The sequence below is a fragment of the Magnolia sinica genome, chromosome 7, assembly GCF_029962835.1.
Source record: "Magnolia sinica isolate HGM2019 chromosome 7, MsV1, whole genome shotgun sequence".
Lineage (NCBI taxonomy): Eukaryota > Viridiplantae > Streptophyta > Magnoliopsida > Magnoliales > Magnoliaceae > Magnolia > Magnolia sinica.
In genome coordinates this window covers 67,937,762-67,960,064 of record NC_080579.1, presented here as the reverse complement: position 1 = coordinate 67,960,064, position 22,303 = coordinate 67,937,762, and the positions used below count along the sequence as shown (strand labels likewise).

Below are 22,303 nucleotides of genomic sequence, written 5' to 3'. Positions count from 1 at the left end.
ATGGGGTGTGATGTGTACTTGACATGTAAGGGATGGGTTGCTTTAACTTTGGGGTTGCTTTGGTAAGAGAGTGATGGGATATGTACTTGACCTTTGATGTGTACTTGATTGATGGAATGTGATGTGATTGATTTGAAAGATTGTCTTCGGTTTGCAAATGCGCGGCGTTTTCCTCGAATTGAATGCGGACCCACATCTCCTGACCTGGGTATCACCTTGGTGCGTAATACGCGGCGTTCGAATCGCGGCGATAGCGCGGTCGTTAGGGTATAAGTCTCGGGTTGAGCTGACTCTGGAATACGGAACATGACTCAAGGTTGTGCACAACTGCTGATAATAGATCGCGGGTCGCCGGAATTCGACCGGAAGGATCACGAAAGTTTACGGAACAGTACGCGCTAGGATACTGGCCTCACAATCTAGATGTCGGATTGACGCACGAGACACGGCATTGGAACCGTGACGACGGTGCAGTCATAATAACGTAGGTCTCAGGTTGAGTAGGCTCGAAATTCTAGGATGTGACTCAGGGTCGCGTGCAAATGAAATCTACAGGTCGAGGGTTGCCGAAATTCGACCGAGAGGATTGCAGAACCCTATGGAATAGAACGGACATTAGGACATGGACCTAACAAAGATGATCTTTAAAAATAGATGGACCGCATGGATGAAACCCATACATCATGGTGGGGCCCACAGAGCACCGACCACCCGCCATTGGGGGGAGTAGCCAATTCGTTCTCCTTATTTATGGTGTGGTCCATTTAATCTTTGGATATGATTCATTTTTTGGATAATTCTCTAAAATGATCTCGAAAAATGGATGAACGGTGTGGGTTGATCCCAAATTTTCAGTAAATCCAAAACTCTAATGAACCATGGCACACGTAACAGTGTGGAATAATGATTTCCATCGTTGATACCTACCTTAGGCCCACAGTAATGTTTATTTGCCATCTAACCTGTTCATAATATCAAAAAGATATGAATGAAGAGAAAACAAAAACATCAGCTTGATCTAAAAGTACTTCTATGGCCTCTAAGAATTTTTCAATGGTAGATGTTCAATCACACTATTTCCTGTGGTGTGGTCCACTTGAGCTTTGGATATGCTTCCTTTTCGTTCTTTAGACCTCAAATTATCTGTTAATATGGATGAACGGAGTGGATAAAATAAATAAATAACGGTGGACCCCACAGAGTTTACTTTGGTAAGGGTAATGAGTAACTCTGGAGAGGGGTTTCATTAAAACATTCATAATCATATATTGGGCCTGCCTAAATGTGATTCACATATCCAACCCACTCATTATGTGTGTCCCACTTGGATAAGGGGTCAGACCAAGTTTCAACCGCATCCAAAACTCATGTGGGCCCCACCAAGTGCTTTTATATTTTTTAGGATGTCTTCACATGGTTTTAGATGGTATGGCCCACCTAAGTTTCGTAAATGGATGATTTTTGAGATATCTCATAACCTAAAGTGGACACATCAAATGCACGGTGTTGATGTTCAACACACATCATGATAGGGCCCACAAAACTTACTAACATCAATTCTTACGTTCTCACGAGGTCAACAAGTTGGTCATAATTTTGACCAAAATATTTGACCCATTATATATATATATATATATATATATATATATATATATATATATATATATATATATATATATATATATATATATGTATATATATATATGTCTGGTCCATTCACTCTATTTTACTGATCAATACACTCAATTTAACTAGTTACTCGCCTTGATCAGGCTACATATGAGAAAGATATTGGGCATACAAGATTGATTAACAATTTGAGTGAAATTTGATTTAAACAAATGAAGTTATTTACTCTTCAATCTAGATTAATTAGATTGTCCAAAGATGGTTAAAGGTTCGATTAGTGGATGTGCTTAATAATTTATTTATTTTTTCACAAATAAATTTCAATTTCCATTTAAAAATACATTTTTTCAAAATGTATATTTTTTTACTCGTAATTTTTCTTTGAAAACTTTTAACAAAATATCATTTCTATTATAAAATATTTCAAAAACAAATTAACATACAAATTCTGAATTTTTATTTTCAAAATCTCAAAAAATTTCTCAAAATTTATTTTTTTCTCAAAAATTCCGAAATGCCAATTTTTTTTTTTTTTTTTTCAAAAGCATCATTTTGTTTTCAACTTTTCAATTTTCCTTTTTAAAATGATATATATATATTCAAAATCTCAATGTTTTTATAAATAACTTTTTCTTTTAATTTCAAATTTTGAACATTTTCAATTATTTTTAAAAATCACAAATTTTTTCAACTTCTTTATTTGTCATTTCAAAACGTTTGTTTTCATTAAAGTAATGATATTTTAATAACGTTTTATTTTAAAATTTTCAATTCTTTCTAACTTCTCCATTTTTTTAAAGCATTTTTTTCCCAACTTGTCAATTTTTATCGAACTCGTCAATTTTATTTTCTTTTTCAAAATACAAACTCTCATTTTCTTTTTCAAAATATTTTCATTTTTCAACATTGTCAAAAATTTTACATTTTTTACAATCTTTTTAATTTTCTTTTTCAAGATATTATTTTTTTCCTTGAAATCAAATTCTTTTTATCAAAATTATCAACTTTATTCAATATTCTTTTTTCCCACAAAATAGATTTTTATTAAATCACGATTTTTATTTTTTTAAAATCTCATTTTTTCCCTAAACATTGTTAAATTTTTTAAACTTCTCAATATTCTTTTTCATGTGATATTACAAATCATTTAAATATTAGTTTTAAATTTTAAAAATAATAATAATTTCCACTCATTTGATATAAAAACAAAATAATTTTTTTATTTGCATTCAATCAATTGCTAAAAAATAATATTAGATACAAATATGTACAATTAAACCAATGAAATTCTATTAAAAAACAATTCTTAGACCACAAAAAAACATAATTTTCCACTATATTCTACAAAAAAAATAAGGAAAAAATAAACGTTCAAGGCAAAAGTCCTTTTACGACAAACTTAATCCGTCGCAAAATCAAAATTTGCGACGGATTTAGTCTGTCGCTAATTTACGACAGACCAAATCCGTCGTAAATTAGATTTTAGCAACGGATTTGGTTCATCGCCAAAATTCCATGACTTTAAACTTTAAATTTTCAAGAAAGGCGGGATTTGCGATGCTTTTTTTGTTAGTGACGGATGAAATCCATCGTTAAACTAAGCATTCGTCCATTGTAAATTCGTGATTTTGGCGTAGTGAATTAGGGGAAGAATGCTGAGGCCAAAGTCGAGCAATATTACCCGTCACCGTTTGCTCGACAATTTAGTTTCATTCAATGAATCCCATGCCCTCTTACTCATAAAACTTGTAACCAACCTCCTTACGAACGTGCTATAGAAATGAATGTGGAGCTCTACGTAGCCTTGAGTACCGCATATCGTAAGGAGTCACTAGCTCTAGCGATTCTTGGCCATCCTGACTCTCCTAGGGTAATGGATAGCTTCCTTGCTTGGTGGAATCTCCACTACAACAAGATACTGGATAACAATAGTGAGCTCGATCTCATCAAGCAATTCACCTCCTAGCTAGATGTGAAGAAAAGAACTGCTCCTCCGCCATCTGCTCCTACAGCCAAAAGGACGGCGAACAGGCTAAAATCCATATCAGTCGTTGCCCTTCCTGCCCCAGCTCCAACAACTGAGGTTGTTGTCCCAGCAAGCTAGGAGGCCATAAAGGAGTTGGATATTCTAGCACTTGCTCCACAATAAAGGATGGCCCCTAGGAAGATCTTAGACTTAAGAGATCTCTTTGGCCAACCTCCCAACGTTCCTACAATCTCTATTCAACGCACCAGTCCTCTTAAATCATCTTCAAGAATAGAGGATCGACTATCACCAGCATCAGCTAGACCCCCCGATTGACAGGTACATCTTTGACTGAGGCCGTATCTTCTTTTGAAATATATTTCAAAACAAAGTATTAGCCTGGTCTCACCATTGTAGACATTTAAAAGAAATTGAATAGAGCTTAAAGCATCATAAGGAAGTTTATTTTAATAAATGTTGGAACAAATGGTGGCAGGATAGAGAAAGATCAGATAACCATGATCTTCCTTTTAATAAAAAATACCATGTCCTATCATCCTAATCCACCACCATTCCCTATTTCCACCTGACCGTTGACGACCATAATAAAAAATCCTCAAGCTGTGAGGGATCGTGTAAGACCCGTATCTTAGATCGTACCGTTCCGTAGACTTCCGCGATCCTCACAGTCGAATTCTGGCGACCTGCGACCTATAATCAACATTTACGCGTGACCTTAAGTTGCATCTCGTATATCAAAGTCGACTCGACCTAAGACTTGTACCCTAATGACCGCACCATCACCGTGGTTCCAATACAGCGACTTATGCACCGATGCGATACCTAGGCCAGAAGTTCTGGGCCCACGTTCATCTAGAGGAAAACGCCGCACATTGCAAATTTTGAGAGAATCTCTACCATCTATTACATCAATCCATCAATCAATCAAGTACACATCCCATCACAAGTCAAGTACCAACCCATACCCTACTTATCCCTCTCTCACCCAAAAGTCAACAACACTCATACCTTTCCATCCCATTTCTTAAACAACACCACTCCACCCATCACTCACCCATCCCCTTTCATCCTATCACCTCTCTCTCTCTCTGTCTCTCTCTCTTTCTCAATCCATTTCCTAAGCAAACCAAGAGAGAGCAATCATCCAAGCTCTTACCAAAGAGAGCCAAGTGTGGCCCACTCCCTATCACCCAATCTCCCATCCTAGACATCCATACTTCATCAACCTCCAACTAAGAGAGAGCTTAGGAGCTTAGCATTCCAAGGAGCTAAAGAGTGAAATCAGTGGGTGTTTTGTAGGATTAGATTTTAATTTTTATGATGGACCAAGTGGGGCCTACCAATTGATGTTATGGATCCTATTTGGGGGATGTATGTTTTGAAACCTAGGAGAGCTCATAGTGGTGGAGCCCTCCATCACACGTTCTCTCTCTCTCTCTCTCTCTCTCTCTCTCTCTCTCTTCTCTCTCTCTCTCTTTCCGTATTGATGGCCCACCATCATGATGCATGAATTTTATCTACGCTGTCCAAACCGGGGCCCACCTCGTTGCTCGTTTTATGGGCCAATCTAGATGAAGGGAAAAATACAAATATCAACTTGATCACATTGATTGTGGGGTGGTCCACTCTCATGGACCCCACCTTGATGTATGTATCATTTCCAGACCGTCCATCAGTTGGGCCAGCAGCCCAGGATGCTACTGGACATCGTCCAGTAGTTGCAAGGCCCACCAAGGTATGTCCCATCCTCACCGTCCATTGTTGGACGATGGGAAATACAAAGGTTAGCTTGATTTGAGGCTGGTGGGCCACACTGTGGCCCCACCATGATGGATGTGTTGTATCCTCACCATCTAATCTCTAAACGGTGGGAGGTGGGATTGGTTGGAGTACCTCACACCAGCTTTTAGCTGTTGTATGACGTCAGTAAGGTCTGTGGGCCTCCATCATGAGGTATATGTTATATCCCAATCGTTTGTCCTATTGGCAGGGATGTGGGACCCACCCCACACATGTTGCACGTGTGGGGGTGGGGCCCATATTGATGTATGTATTTAATATCTACACCATCCATTCTTGGATGGTGCACATGGGGCCAGCTATGACGTATGGGTCTTATCCACACCGTCCAGCCCTTTGGACGGTAGGACCCACCTCATGTATGTGTCGTATATCCAGGTCATCCGTCCAGCCCCCTGGATGTGAGGCCCACCTTGATGTCTCTGTCGTCTATCCCTTAGATGTGGGCCTACGAAGCTGTACATGTTTGATCCAAGCCGTCCATGGGTTGGACGTCCAGCAGGCCACCATGATGTGTGCGTTGTATATCTAGGCCGTTCAGCGATGGCGCCTTGCTGTGATGTATGTATTGTATATTTATGTCGTCCATTTGTGTGGCCCATTGTGATGTATTTGAGGCCCATAAGTGAGGTCCATTATGATGTATTTGAGGCCCATAGATGTGGCCCATTGTGATGTATTCGAGGCCCATGAGAGGTGGCCCATTGTGATTTACTTGAGGCCCATGGGATGTGGCCCAATGCGATGTATGTGAGGCCCTTGTATGAGGCCCAATGTGATGCATGTGAGGCCCATGTGCTGCACCCCATTTGATATATATGAGGCCCATGTATTGCAGCCCATTTGATGTATTTGAGGTCCATGTATTGCAACCCATTGTTGTTACGCCCCAAACTCGGAAACCGGGCTCACAAAATTCCCGATCGCCGAATCTGGCGCCGACAGCCTTCATAGTACCCCATTCTCGACTCTCGATTCCCATACACAAGGTTCCGATCATTGGATCCTACAAGGAGGATTTTTAACATGAATTTGATTCATAATAAGCATAACCATAAACATAACCCACGAACAATAACCAAGGCACCATCACAAAAATCCACTATGATTAAAAACTTTAAGGTACAATGTGCATGAAAGGAAATACAATGATAATAATAATGGAAACTCCTGAAGCTCGACTGCATGCTCCTGCTGCGACTAAGCTACGGCTGCGTCCTGACGTCACCTGCACACATCAATCATGCATATAAGCTTATAGAAAGCTTAGTGGGTGGTGAGAGTGTGTGCAGAATATAAGCGTGCTCAGAATGCAATATCAGAATAATGTGGAATCATGTTGATAAATACATGAATGTAATCAGCCATACCAAGGCTATGTGGTGGAAAATATGAATGCTATCGGCCATATCAAGGCCATGCGATGCGAGATGTAACTCAAGCATGCCAATCCTCATTCGAATCCGCATATCAATATAGCTCATCACTAGAGCATCAAATACCAGTACAGTTCTCACTCCGGATAATCACTGGGGTTTAGTACACTCCAAATGACATTACCCCTTTCCCAGGTGCACAGTCCAAGTGAGCATAAGAAACCTCACTATCCGCCTGGCCAATAGCCTACCAATACCTATCCGGCACGTCAATAGCGAACCCATTCACGAGCTGGTCATACTCAGCCTAGCAATGCTCCCTACCCTCAGGCGGGTAAGGCCACACCCCCTTCCAACCACTATAAAAAAATAGAGCAAAGGCTACGGTGGCTACAGATATAAACCGTAGGTAGTATGCTACAGATTTAATCCGTAGGTAAAACCTACTTAATCTGTAACTAAAACCTACATTCCACCATGATCTTAGAGATTGATGGTGCTTAGGGGGCTCTATGGGGCCCATTGGAATATATGTGTTTTATCTAAGACGCCCATAAATTCTGATATATAATTTCAGTGGATGAGCCTAAAAAGTAGGTAGATTGAAGGTTTAATTAGACCACACCATAAGAAATAATAAAAAATAAATTTCTATCATTAACATTTTATGTGGTCCGCTTACAGATTTGATCTGACTCATTTTTTAGATCAACCCTTAAAATGATCGATCTGACACATTTTTGGGATCAACCCTTAAAATGATCGATCTGACTCATTTTTTGGATCAACCCTTAAAATGATCTTTTAAAATGAATGGACTCTCACGTGCCCTCCCCTCTCCCAAAACCCAAACCCTCTCTTTCTCGCACCCGCGCCTCTCTCAAAACCTAAACCCTCTCTCGCGCACCCGCCCCTCTGTTTCCCAACCTCTCTCTCTCTCTCTCGCTAGGGTTTTCAAAATCCCTTTCGCTATAGACTTATCGTTGATCTGTGGTCACACCATGTGCTAGGGTTTTCAAAACCCCTTTCATCCTACCCTCGTCGTTGCCTCGGCTCCTCCACTAGCCGCAACCCCTGTGACCACAAACTTCATCCGCAACCACCGTCCCTGCTCCACTAGCCGCAACCCCTGTGACCACAAACTTCGTCCACAGCCACCGTTCCTGCTCCACTAGCGCCACCACCTCCACCGATCAACGCCAACATTTGCCCTATCGAGAGCTGGATTTGCAGTTTCAGCTAGTTGTTCTTGTTTCTAATCAAGGGTTTTCTATTTTAGGATATTTTTTCTTTTTCCCTTTTCATATTATATAATTTTTTTGAATTTGAGCTATTTTTCTCCGTTTAATTCGATGGGGAAGGTGATTTTTTGATGAAGTTGAAAATTTCTGTGTGGTTGTTATACATGATGGGGAATCTAACCTATGCAGGGTGTACATGCTAGTTATCCTGTTCCCCTAGTGGGCCCCACCGCGAAGCTGTAACCATGGGATACTCCTACTGATCTGTAATGGGAGGGTGTAAGAGAATGTTGTTAGCTGAGGACATTGGAAGGGAAAATGCTCAACCCATTGGATGGCTAGGATTAACCAATTAGGGGATTTTCCAGACTATGGCCCATGTGCAACGGGGCCCACTAGATGAAAAGTCTGGAGACTGCCAAAATGTTGTGCCACATGCATGATTTGTTTGTATGTGACCCATGATAATTAACCCATGCACCATGCACAGGTTAGGAAACTGATTTTGTACTATATATGTTCTAAATTTAGCTTATTTTCAGATTATTGATGGATCGGTGGCTTGCCGTTTTTTCTTTCCTTCCGCTGCTCCTTATGATTGGTGTTTTTAGTTGAATTTTGTTAGGCAGTTTTGAACTATCGATTTCTTTTTTCTTTTGCTTTCAACAAAATTTAATTTCAGCTGAGATCATGATGACAAGTGGTTTAGTGATTTAATTTCACTGCTTGAATGCATGATTCATGCTTTTAGTTGAATTTTTGTCTTTGATAGTGTGAGTTGTATTCAGTTTCCTTCATGCTTGAAAATATTGGATTGCCCATCATTGTTTCCCATTTTGCCCTTTTTTTAAAATATATGATTAGTGTGTTTACTGGGGTTTGTTATTGCTAGTTATGAACTATACCATTTGGTTTTTGAGTTCTCTCTCTTAAAAAAACTAGTGTTTGTGGTCACAGGGGCTGCGGCTGTTTTAATTGCATTCATGTTGTTTTAAGAGCAGTGTTGCTTCTTTATAGATTTTACATTCCCATTTGTAGTTGTGCAAGGACAAACATTATATTCCACAATTGGACCCATGGTTCGCTAATCCAGACCATTGGCCTATTGCATCGAACTACGGATTGATGAAGGCCTAAAAATCTCCGTGATGGGAAATTCACAGGCACCAATCTTTGGATAAATTTCATTTGGATGGAGACTGGCACTCTAATTTTCAACCAAAATGTACTATCTTTCTTTTCTTTTATTTCTTTTTTTTTCCTTTTTTTTTGTTGCCACAATCAAAAGGCTAGAATTGTCCCAGCTAGAAGACTTTAATACTCTACACAAGGAAGAATGTAACAAACCAATGCTCTGGACTGCCTATTTGGCTTCGTGGAAATAGAAGGAAACAATGTTTCTTAAAATGCCATTTATAAATGTTGAGAAAGTAAAATAGTTTGTCTTAAGGCTAGTTTGAATAAATTACAGATTGGAGAATGCAACTAGTTTGCATTAATAAGGAATTTATACGTATTTGGGAAGCAATTGCATTTGCTTTCCCCCAATTAATAAGGAGTAGAAACTCTTTCTTTTTCATAAATTTAAATGAAGGAAAAAGAATTTACCTCCAAAATGAGCTTTTAGATGGTAAAATTAGAGGGAAGTTACCTCCAATATGTGCAAAAGGTTTTTTTCCCTGTTGCTGATTTTAGTTTACTTCCCTCTTATATTATGTTTTTTACTTTCATTCCCTTAGTTTTTCAACAAGAGTTATTGAAAGGGAAATTGAACATGTCAATTTGAAACGGGACATGTCAATCATTCCCTACAACCAGCAGGTTAACTTATCATGGATGCCTCATAAAAAGTGTTGTTAGAGTTCTTTGCTTCATTCATTGCATGCCTCATAATACTTTCACTTCCTTTCTAGGAAAAATTGAAAGAATGATTTTCTGATCATCCATACATTGTACAGTACATTGAATCATCACTATGTTTGATATCACCTATTCACTGATTTTCTAAATCAATATTTTTCCTTTCCCTTAATTCATTGTACGTCTCTGAATAGAATGTTTTCTTATTTTCTTTTTATTGTTGCAGATGTTAGAGGGGCAGTGAAAAATAAAGTTCCACTTGTGCGTTCATTAACCTTAACAAGTATATGAAATTTTAGTAGATGAACTCTTCTACCAAGGTACCGCTATTACTAAACTTGCTCACCCTCTAGCCACTTGTTTATTGCCACAATTATTATTGACACCACCATCTTAGCCTTTGTCCTGTTAATCTGGGGTGGCATTTATATGTTAGATTGGCAAGTAAAATAGAAGTGAATAGATATTAATATTCTTATCATCAACTTCTTCTAAATTGATTCAGTGGTTGCAAGGGTGTTTGTCACGCCCCAAACCCGGAATTTGGGCTCACAAAATTCGTAATTGCCATATCCGGTGCCGACAGCCTCTGTAGTACCCCATTCTCGGCTCCCAACGTCCATACGTCAGGTTCCGATCCTGTTATCCTACAAGGAGGATTTTCCAACGTACATTTATCTCATCAGAAGCATAACCACAAGTATACCTAAATCATAAAGGCAACATCATCATCATCACATATCCACTAATATAAACATTTGAATACAATACTGAAAGGGAAAAACATATGTCAAAAATCAAACTCCAAAAGACCGCTGCACGCTCCAAGATCAACGCTGCTGCAACCTAACGCCACCTGCACACATCTATCATGCATAAGCTTATAGAAAGCTTAGAGGGTGGTGTAAGTGTGTAGGATGCACGTGCCAAGTATCCAATACAATACAATAATCATACAATATCGAAAATACAAGCAAGATCATGAATCATATGATATCAAAGTAAAATATTGACTAGATCATGAATCACACGATATCAGAGTATGCAATATAGATCGGCTATACAAATGAGGAATAATAGAGAACTAAATATCAAATGCCTGATGATGCAATGCAATATGTAAATCCTACTAAGTCCATCTAGACCTAGCAACCCAAAATGTCATATGCCTGCGGATGTAATGCAATATGTGATGCAAATGAAATGACCAAGCTGGATTGCGAAGTTGGGATGATAGTACGTAGTATCATAAGCTACGGGGTCCACTACAAGGGACTTCTATCCAAACCAGTCTTATACCTAAATTTGGATAGTTAGACTCAATGTGGTAAACTCCTGATCTCAGGTTAGTCGCACACCCAACCGAAATCCTTGCCATTATGAAGGTACACAATAATTAGTTGCATATCACCAACCTGAGTGGATAGTGAATGAATGAATGAATGAATATGCAACTCCTACTCGATAAGTCCACATATCAGTACGGTTTCTCTCTGGGATCATCACCGTGGTCTAGTACACTCTACATGTAAATCGCCGCCCACTGATGTGCGACCATGCAAGTGGAAGAGACCTTACCATCCGTCTGGCCAGTAGTCAGCCAATATCTACCCGGCACATCGATAGCGGACCCATTTATGAGCTAGTCAAACTTAGCCTAGCAATACCCCCTACCCTCGGGCGGGTAAGGCCACACCCCCTCCCAACTAACCACGACACAGTGGGAGACGCGACCTCCTGGTATTTGGCCCTCATGTGCTCATATATATCCACTCGGTCTCAACATTGGGGCATCTCCTGGCCATAGAGGTTTAAGAATTTTCACCCAGGGACATCTATGGCTCCCGTATGCTATAACAAACATTTTCAGTGTCCCATCTGGCCATCTGCGATATGCCTCTATAGGCTATGGCCCTGATATCACTAGGGCATACAGTAATCACAACACACAATACAAAATGCATGAGTCTTACAATCCAGTCATGCATCAATCCTGTGCATACCGTGTGCTCATGTGAGATAACCTCCGCCTATCAGGAAGTCTTATAACAACCTGCCCAATGATATATGCAATGGTCAACCACATCTCTTAACAAACATGCAGATGATGCGTATAAGCATGTATCATGATGATATATTAAGCATATTAAATGGTAATGAACTTTTCTTCCAACGAGGATGGGCTTAGATGGCCTACACACAATAAGTATGGGCCTATCAATGGGCCCTAGGGAGAGTCATCATGTGGACATTTAACCAACATTATCCTTACAATGTAGACGTCAAACCATCATTGCTCCCAAGGCACGGCCCGTCATAAACATCATTACACAAACCATGGTGGAATCACATATTGCAATGGACCTTATATACATCCCATTGGGCCTCAACCCATGGGCCTCAGATACATCAAATGGGCCTCACCCATGGGCCTTGAATACATCATATTGGGCCTCACCCATGGGCCAATATATATACATTGGGCCTCATCAAATGGGCCCAAATGCATCATATTTGGGCCTCACCAAATAGGCCATAAATACATCACCATGAACATGGCCCACTTGATTTGTATCAATCTAATATTTGTGTTTTCCCATCGCCATAAGGTAGGGCCCACATGGTTTGGACGGTGTAGATCTAACAGGTCCATCAAGTGGGTCCCACGAAGGTGGACATCTTGGATAAATTACATACATCATGGGGCCAACAACAAGGGAAAAGAGAGAGAGAGAGTGATGGAGGGACCCCGGCATTATGAGCCCTCCCTTCCATGATTTACAACATACATTAAGTGGGTCCCATTACATATGGGCCCACTGATCAAAATCAACGGTGGAGATCCTTTCTCCACCGAAATGCAAGGTCTAAATGACCCTATCCATGTAAGGAAAATAAACATCATGATGGGGTCCATGGAGAATGGCCCCATCATGGAATGATAATGAGAATCAAGGTGGGCCATCGGCCACACCTAGGGTCCAAAGTGAGATCCATACCATCAATCGGTAGGCCTCACTTGGTCCATCATCAAAAATGAAATCTAGATCTATAGAAACACCCACGGTTCGATCTTCTTGGTCCGATTGAATGTGAATCTTCTTATGTCTCACTTTGATGGAAGGTGATGAGAATTGAATGGCTAGGATAATGGATCTTGGGGTGGGAAGTGGGCCACACACATCATACTTTCTCTCCTTAGAAATGCTTAGACGTCCACCATTTTTTATTGCTTGGAAAATGTGAAGAGAAAGAGAGAGAGAAATGGTGGTTGTAAGGGAGAGGTGATGGATGTGAGTTGATGAGTGTACTTGACATGTATGGGTGTGTAAGAGAGGGTGAGAGAGAGTTGACTTTAGGGTTGCTCTTATACTTGACATGAGGTGATTAATTGATTGATTGATGAGACATGTTGTAGAGATTCTCTTGGGATAGCAAACACGCGGTATTTTCCTCGAACTGAACGCGGGCCCACATCTCCTGGCCTGGGTATCGCCTCAGTGCATAATACGAGGAGTTGGAACTGCGGCGACGGTGCGGTCATAATGATACAAGTCTCGGATTGAGCTGACTTAGATTTAAGGGATATGACTTAGGGTCGCGTGTAAACATCGATTATAGGTTGCAGGTTGTCGAAATTCACCGGGAAGGATCGCGGGAGTCTACGTAATAGTACGGATTAGGATATGGGCCTTACAGCTCTCCCCACCTAATAAAAATTTCATACTCAAAATTTAAAACAGAACACGACCAATATTGAGCTCACCAAGGGAGGGAAATCTTATCAGAACACAACATCCCAACATAATCAAACACCTAAGAGATGGGGACAATGCCCACGAATCTCAGCCACTTGCTCCCAGGACGCCTCATCAACACTACGATGACCTCACTGAACCTCGGCTCTTGGTCGGAAATGATCAAAACTGGAACGTCTTACAGTCTCACAATCTCATCGGTAGGGAGCTATATCAGAAAATCTCTAAGTTATTCGAACTCGGGGATCTAACCATTCTAAGTTCTTAACAATCATAGAGTGAAGGGTAGCTATCAGTAGATATCTAATGTTATCTTCAGGTATTCCCAAGTTATGCTCTGATACCATCTCCTGTCACGCCCCAAACCCAGAAATCGGGCTCACAAAATTCCTAATTGCCGAATCCGGTGCCAACGGCCTCCGTAATACCCTATTCTCGGCTCCCAGCATCCATACGCCAGGTTCCGATCCTGGGATCCACAAGGAGGATTTTCTAATGTACATTTGTCTCATAAGAAGCATAACCACAAGTATACCCAAATCATAAAGGGACCATCATCATCATCACATATCCACTAATATAAATATTTCAATACAATGTTGAAAGGAAAATACATATGTCAAAAATCAAAGCTCCAAAAGACCGCTACATGCTCCAAGCTCAACGTTGTTGCAACCTAACGCTACCTGCACGCATCTATCGTGCATAAGCTTATAGAAAGCTTAGAGGGTGGTGTAAGTGTGTGGGATGCACGTGCCAAGTATCCAATACAATGCCATAATCATACAATATCAAAAAAACAGGCAAGATCATGAATCATATGATATCAGAGTAAAATACTGACAAGATCATAAATCACACGATATCAGAGTATGCAATGCAGATCGGCTATACAAATACAGAATCATAGAGAACTAAATATCAGATGCCTGATGATGTGATGTAATATGTAAATCCTACTAAGCCCATCTAAGTCATATAAGTGCATAAACATAGCAACCCAAAATGCCATATGCCTGCGGATATAATGCATTATGTGATGTGAATGAAATGACCAAGCTGAAGTGTGAAGTCGGGATGATAGTACGTAGTATCGCAGGCTACGGGGTCCACCACAAGAGACTTCTATCCAAACCAGTCCCATACCTAAATTTGGATAGTCAGACTCAATGTGGTAAACTCCTAATCTTAGGTTAGTCGCGCGCCCAACTGAAATCCTTACCATTACGAAGGTGCACCACCAACCCGAGTGAATAGTGAATGAATGAATGAATGAATATGCAACTCTTACATAAGTCCACATATCAGTACGGTTTCTCTCTTGGATCATCACCGGGGACTAGTACACTCTACATGCAAATCGTTGCCCACTGACACGCGACCATGCAAGTGGAAGAGACCTCACCATCCGCCTGGCTAGTAGCTAGCCAATATCTACCTGGTACATAGATAGCGGACCCATTCATGATCTCGTCAAACTCAACCTAACTATACCCCCTACCCTCGGGCGGGTAAGGCCATACCCCCTCCCAACTGACCACGACATAGTGGGAGACGAGACCTCCTGGTATTCGGCCCTCATGCGCTCATATATATCCACTCAGTCTCAACGTTGGGGCATCTCCTGGCCATAGAGGTTTATGGATTTTCACCTAGGGACATCTATGGTGCCCGTATGCTATAACTAAACATTTTTGGTGTCCCATCTGGCTATCCAATATGCTTGTGGAGACTATGACCTTGATATCACTAGGGTGTACACTAGTCATAGCACACAATGCAAAATGCATGAGTCATACAATCCAGTCATGCATCAATCCTGCGCATACCGTATGCTCAGGTGAGATAACCTCCACCTATCAGGGAGTCTCATAACAACTTGCCCAATGACATATGCAATAGTCAACCACATCTCATAACAAACATGTAGATGATATGTATGGGCATGTATCATGATGCTATACTAAGCATATTAAATGGTGATGAACTATTCTTCCAATGAGGATGGGCCTAAATGGCCTACACACAACAAGTATGGGCCTATCAATGGGCCCTAGGGAGAGTCATAATGCGGACATTTAACCAACATTATCCTTACAATGTGGACATCAAATCATCATTGCTCCCAAGGCACGACCCGTCATAAACATCATTACACAAACCATGGTGAAATCACATATTGCAATGGACCTTATATACATCCCATTGGGCCTCAACCCATGGGCCTCAGATACATCAAATGGGCCTCGCCCATGGGCCTTGAATACATCATATTGGGCCTCACCCATGGGCCAATATATATCATATCAGGCCTCATCAAATGGGCCCAAATGCATCATATTTAGGCCTCGCCAAATAGGCCATAAATACATCACCTGAGCCTCATCATATGGGCCTCATATACAACATAATAGGGTGGGGCCGACTTGTTCCAAATGGGCCCATCAAATGGACAACTTGGGTACAACACGTACATGAAGTGGAGGCCATGTGAATGGACGTTGTGAATACAAAATATATACATCTAGGTGGGCCCTCACAGATGGATGGAGTAGATATAACACACGCCTCATGATCAGGGCCCACCATAACATTTATTTCCTATCCATCTGATGATAAGGTCACATAGACCAAAGAATAAATTAAAAATCCAATTTTCTACAAAACCTCTGGAGCCAGAGGAGTTTCAATGGCAGACACTCAATTCCACTGCTTTTTGCTGTGTGGTCCAATAACAGGCAGATCTGCCTCATTTTATCTCAAGCCTTAAGGCAGCTTGCCAACTGGATGAATGGTTTGGATGTGACATAGACATCAAGGGTAGGGTCCACTAGCCATCCAACAGCCCAACAAAATGGTTGGACGACATAGATAAAACACATACGTCATAGTGGGTCCCACCGCCCAATGGTGTGGATGGTGTGGATAAAACACATACACCATGGTGGGGCCAGCACTGGGACTCATGGTCCCTGCCTCTCTCACTCGTAACATAGCAGCAAGATGATGCTGCTTGTTCTTTGGCGTCAGCGGCAGCGCCTGCTGCCTTGCATATTTTTTTTAAAAAAAATAGTTTTTCTGCGGTTTTTCACAGGTGGGGTCCGCATCAGGAGGATCCACTCCAACCATTGGATCTTACGGCTTATAACAAGCTAAATAAGCCTAATATTCAAGGTATTTTGAAGTATAGAAACATTAAAGGAGATTTTAATGGTAAAAATAATTGTTTTCTATGAAATGGCCACTAGATAATCGGATGGGCCTCATTTTTTGGCTCAACGCCTAAAATGAGTAGGGGAATGGGATGGACGGTGTGGATTAGATCAATGCATCAAGGTGGGACCTGTATGAACTGCCCACCCAAAAAGTTTAGAATTAAGGTGATATTTTTTTGTTAGTACAATCCACTATCTGTTCACACTTCACTACACGTCCAGCGTCCAGGGACGCTGGACGGTGTGAATATAACTCATCCAGGTGGGTCCCACATGAACGTGGCCCACTTGATTTGTATCAATCTAATATTTATGTTTTCCCATCGCCATAAGGTAGGGCCCACATGGTTTGGACGGTGTAGATCTAACAGGCCCATCAAGTGGGTCCCACGAAGGTGGACATCTTAGATAAATTGCATACATCATGGGAACAACAACAAGGGAAAAGAGAGAGAGAGAGAGGGAGAGAGAGAGAGAGAGAGTGATGGAGGGACCCCGGCACTATGGGCCCTCCCTTCCATGATTTACAACATACATCAAGCGAATCCCATTATATATGGACCCACTGATCAAAATCAACGGTGGAGATCCTTTCTCCACCGAAATGTAAGGTCTAGATGACCCTATCCATGCAAGGAAAATAAACATCATGATGGGGTCCATTGAGAATGGCCTCATCATGGAATGATCATGAGAATCAAGGTGGGCCATCGGCCACACCTAGGGTCTAAAGTGAGATCCATACCATCAATCGGTAGGCATCACTTGGCTCATCATCAAAAATGAAATCTAGGCCTATAAAACACCCACCATTCGATCTTCTTGGTCTGATGGAATGCTAATCTCATTGTGTCTCACTTTGATGGAAGGTGACGAAAATTGAAGGGCTAGGATGATGGATCTTAGGGTGGGAAGTGGGCCACACACATCACACTTTCTCTCCTTGGATATGCTTAGACATCCACCATTTTTTATTGCTTGCAAAATGTGAAGAGAAAGAGAGAGAAATGGTGGTTGTAAGGGAGAGGTGATGGATGTGAGTTGATAGGTGTACTTGACATGTATGGGTGTGTAAGAGAGAGGGTGAGAGAGAGTTAACTTTGGGGTTACTCTTGTACTTGACATGAGGTAATTAATTGATTGATTGATGGGACATGTTGTAGAGATTCTCTTGGGATTGCAAACGCATGGTGTTTTCCTCGAACTGAACGCGGGCCCACATCTCCTGACCTGGGTATCGTCTCGGTGTGTAATACACGGCGTCAGAACTGCAGCGATGGTGTGGTCGCAATGATACAAGTCTCGGATTGAGATGACTCAGATCTACGAGATACGACTTAGGGTCATGCTTAAATGTCGATTATAGGTCGCAGGTTACCGGAATTCGACGGGAAGGATCGCGAGAGTCTACGGAATAGTATGGATTAGGATATAGGCCTTACAGTGTTTAAATGGTGCTTATGACTAACTCTCTTATCCGTAGAAATGGTCAAAGAATTTATTATTATTATTATTATTTTCACTTTTCTATGGCTGTAGCTTATATGGATTGAACACCCTAGTAGACACTTTGAAAGAACAAACAACCTATGTGTGTTAGGGACCTTTGTCAGCATGAAGGCTCTTACAAGTTCAGATAAATGGATAAAAGCACATTTATTTTGTAATTTATGTTGATGGATGCTGTTTTTACAAGTGAAATTAGACCATTCGATGAGTGTTACGTACAATCTCTTTCTTATATTTTTGAAATATCGACACCTGAAGTAAAAAAAGATATTACTGCAGCCTTTAAGACATTCTATATACTGATCTTTCAAATAAAAAGAAGAAGAAGAAGAAGAAGACATTTTGTGCTGGCTTTTTTTTTTGGGGTATCATTTTTCCCCTTCTTTATGGAAGAAATAAATAGATAACACATGTGGATAAAAATAGTCATTGTTTTATTCAACTATTGCCCCACCCACCAGTCGCCACCCAAAAGAGAGGATCTTCATGTTTTGTTGTTGGCCATGTGGCATGTCTTCCTGAATTTATTTATTTATTTTATTTTTAGTGGGGGGGGGGGGGGGGTGAATGCTCTCTTTTTTCCTCTAGATGGATTACATGGAGTAGTTTTTCAAGGACCAAGTGGCTGTCATTCATGAAACTTTGGAAGCAAAAGAAAGTGCTTTTGAGAAATTGCTCCAGGGAGAACGTGACAAGCCAAAGCTATCCAACAATGATTCTAGAAGCAAAGAGGAGAAGAAACTTAGGTATTGAATTTAATTGACATCTATGTAATGAATTGTTTATCTCATTGATGCATAAGTTAGATTCCTTTGCTATAATATCTAGGTTTTACACTCTTTAGAGTCCATGACTACTGAATTTTTTTTTTTCTGGGTTGCTCAACTGATTAGCCAAGAGAAGAAGAAAAAAAAGAAGCATACCCACATGCACAGAAAAAAAGGCCTTTTCTAATAGTAACTGTTTTAGGATTTGATATTCATAATACAACCCCATCTTGGTTTTCGTTGTTTTAAATCACCCAAACTCAAACAAGTATGTCAGATTTGAAAATTTCTCAATTTCTCCATTTTGCATCTTATGGACCAACCTGTTATTGATATTAGAAAATGTGCAAACTTTACCATTCATCAGAAGTCCCACTCATCTTGTGGGCCTTTGGCAAGGATAAAGAAGAAGATAAGGAGACTAGAGAGTGCAAGTCTCTCTTTAAAAATTTGAAGTTCTTCTTGAGTTGTGAGGTATGCTTGTCTATCTTTTGTGTGTAATTACTTGTATAGTGATTTTCTTTTGATGAGGTATAATTTTTGGCACCACCTATCAATGGCTCTTATATGAGCATTTGACCTGTTATCTTTATTGGAAAAATGTTTATGAACATAGGGGAGTGTTCACTATCTTTTTTTTTCTTCTTCTTTTCCATGTCATAGGATTTTGATGTTCGAGAGTTTGCTATATCAGTTGCTGGCAGATTGTCTGAAAAGAATCCAGCATATGTTCTGCCTGCACTTTGTCGCCATCTCATACAATTTCTGATGCATCTTGAGCAAAGGTAATCTGAAAGATATCTACTTGCCAATAATATTATTGATTTATGGGGAAATAGATGCGCCCTTTTTCATATTCAAAGTTGGAAGTGGTGTCATACAGAGGTTTTGGGAAGATTTATGGTGTGAGGAGTGCTTGCTGAGAGTTTTGGAGATCTTTATGTTGGTTCATCATAGAAAGGAGGCTTTGGTGAGGCAATTATTTCAGCATGTTCGCAATAATATTGTGTGGAATGTCACCTTTGGAAGAATTTGAAAGATGATGAAATCTTTTGTTTAGTCACCTTTTCTCCTATTTTCAATCTGTTTAAATTCCACTTACAAGTTTTGGTTGCAAAATTTTTACTCTCAGCTCCCAAGGCTGAGTTACTCTGTGAAATCTCTTGTTGTAGCTCTTAGTAGGGGGTTTGACGGAAGGAATTTTTATTCTCAAGGATTTGGAAGGGTGTGCTTCCTTTAAAGGTGAAGGCTTTAGCCTGGTTAGCTGCTGCAGGAAAATTCTGACCATGGATAACTTTCAGAGGTGTGGTTTAAGCGCTTCAGACAAGTGTGTTTTATGCTATAAAGCTGAAGAATCCATTAATCACATTCTTTTGCATTGTCTGGTGACTGGGAAAGTGTAGACAGATGTGATTGGGAAAGTGTAGATGGATGTGATAAAGAAATTTAATCTCATTGCTTCTTGGTTTGCCTAGGTTTGGGGCCCGATAGGTAGCATGCTTAGTCCAAACTGGTCCTCTCTAATTTCTTTTAATGAGAACTCCCCATGATTGTGTCTACAAAAGCCGAGCCCAGGTTAACTCTCTACTGTTCTGCTTCTTGATCCGTGAGCATTTATAGCACATAGTGCTATGATAGTGTTTTTTGGAAGTACACTCCTTTCATATAGGAATCAATAGCGCATTTTCAGCCTAATTTCTTCTCTAAACATAGAACATGCATATGTAAGTCTGCACTCACTTTGTGAATGAGCCAACCTCCTCTTTAAGAAATAACTAAGCTATTGAGTAGAAGATGAGAGACTTCCCAAGAACCTTTCTAGCTATACTTTATAGGTTAACCATGTGGCATTGATTGAACGGTCAAGAATATTATTGCCATTGTGCACAACCTTTTCTTTATAAAACCACACTACAAAATTCCCAAATTCTTTAGCAGATGTTTATACTATTCTAAATGCTTTTACCCTTATTTGCGGGTGTGACTATTTGCTTACATGCATGGAATACGTCATGTGCATGAGAACCACCACTAGGTCCTAAAAATTCAGGCCTATTTAAAATGTAGGTTGTCTACAATATGGGGGGATAGTTGAGATGGAAGTCCCGCTATTGAAATAATGTAAGTTGCATGTGGGGTCCACTGTATTAGTGTATAATGTAAGTTGCATGTGGGGTCCATTGTATTAGTGTTTATATGGCGTCTTATTCAATCATCTAGAGTTTTTTAGCATGATTTTACATTGTTTCATATGGTGTGGCCCACCCAAGTCTTAGATTGGACTGATTTTTTAGATTTAGAATTTAGAGTTTTTTATGGTGTGGCCCACCCAAGTTTTGGGTTATACTGATTTTTAAGATCCAGGTGAGACTATGGTGACACATCTAATGGATGAGTGGACTGGATGAAAATTCTCCACCATGTGGTGCATGGTTAATTGCAGACATGCTCTATTGGTATGACTATGGGCAATTAGAGCAGTTGATTCCCTGTAATTCTTTACTGACTCTCTTATTTTCTGCATTCTAAGTACAATGTAGGAAGTTTGAGGATTCTCCACATGTTATCAATATAGCTCACTTCAGTGGTGAGATGACGTGGCACGATTTGATTGATAGGGTTGCATGCTTATAGATACCCAATAGTGTAAGGTCCACCAATGAAATCTTTCCACATCATCTCACCACCCAATTTAGGTCTTACCTTTGAAAATATCTAATCCGTGACTACATGTATGAGACCATAGATGATGAAATTAGTTGAATGCCACACAATGTGGATACCATTTGATATTGAATTTGGACCGTCAATAAATTTTTAATAACTGCTCATTTATTTTGTCCTTGTGTGGCCCAACATGTCTTTTCTGAAAATTTATTTGTGGGAACGCTGTTTGGAGCATTAATTTAGTTTACATCTGGGGAATTCTATGTTTTCCTTGCATTTAGTTTTCATCCTTCTTGACCGATTCTTTGTTTTTATGTTGTAGAGTCCTCTAGTGGTGGTTCACCCTCGAATAATTACAGAAGACAAATAGGAGAAGTTATCGGTATAGCTATCGGATGTGCAAGTGGACTACTGATGCACCTGGCCATATGCGAGTGCACACAGACTCACTAAGATTTGTATTTTCAGCATTGTAATTGTAATTGATTCATTGT

At 40.3% G+C, this 22,303-nt stretch overlaps 1 protein-coding gene across 6 annotated transcripts; it reads left to right on the top strand.

Annotated features, from left to right (window-relative positions):
• The first annotated feature begins 8,323 nt into the window (after positions 1-8,323).
• Positions 8,324-20,487, top strand: LOC131251419 (uncharacterized). 6 transcript variants are annotated; one of them, XR_009173846.1, is made up of 6 exons: positions 8,324-8,523; positions 10,120-10,213; positions 18,964-19,121; positions 19,269-19,616; positions 19,806-19,927; positions 20,026-20,476. XR_009173846.1 is itself a non-coding variant. In XM_058252103.1 (3 exons), the coding sequence occupies exons 1-3, from the start codon at positions 19,485-19,487 to the stop codon at positions 20,063-20,065; spliced, it is 294 nt and encodes a 97-aa protein (XP_058108086.1). In that variant the 5' UTR covers positions 19,141-19,484; the 3' UTR covers positions 20,066-20,486. The 6 variants fall into 6 exon arrangements, 1 of the variants encoding a protein (XP_058108086.1); XR_009173847.1 differs by lacking the exon at positions 8,324-8,523 and adding an exon at positions 8,584-9,258; XR_009173849.1 differs by lacking the exon at positions 8,324-8,523 and having other exon boundaries at positions 9,543-10,213; positions 19,269-19,410; positions 19,510-19,616; positions 20,026-20,487.
• The last annotated feature ends 1,816 nt before the right edge of the window (positions 20,488-22,303 follow it).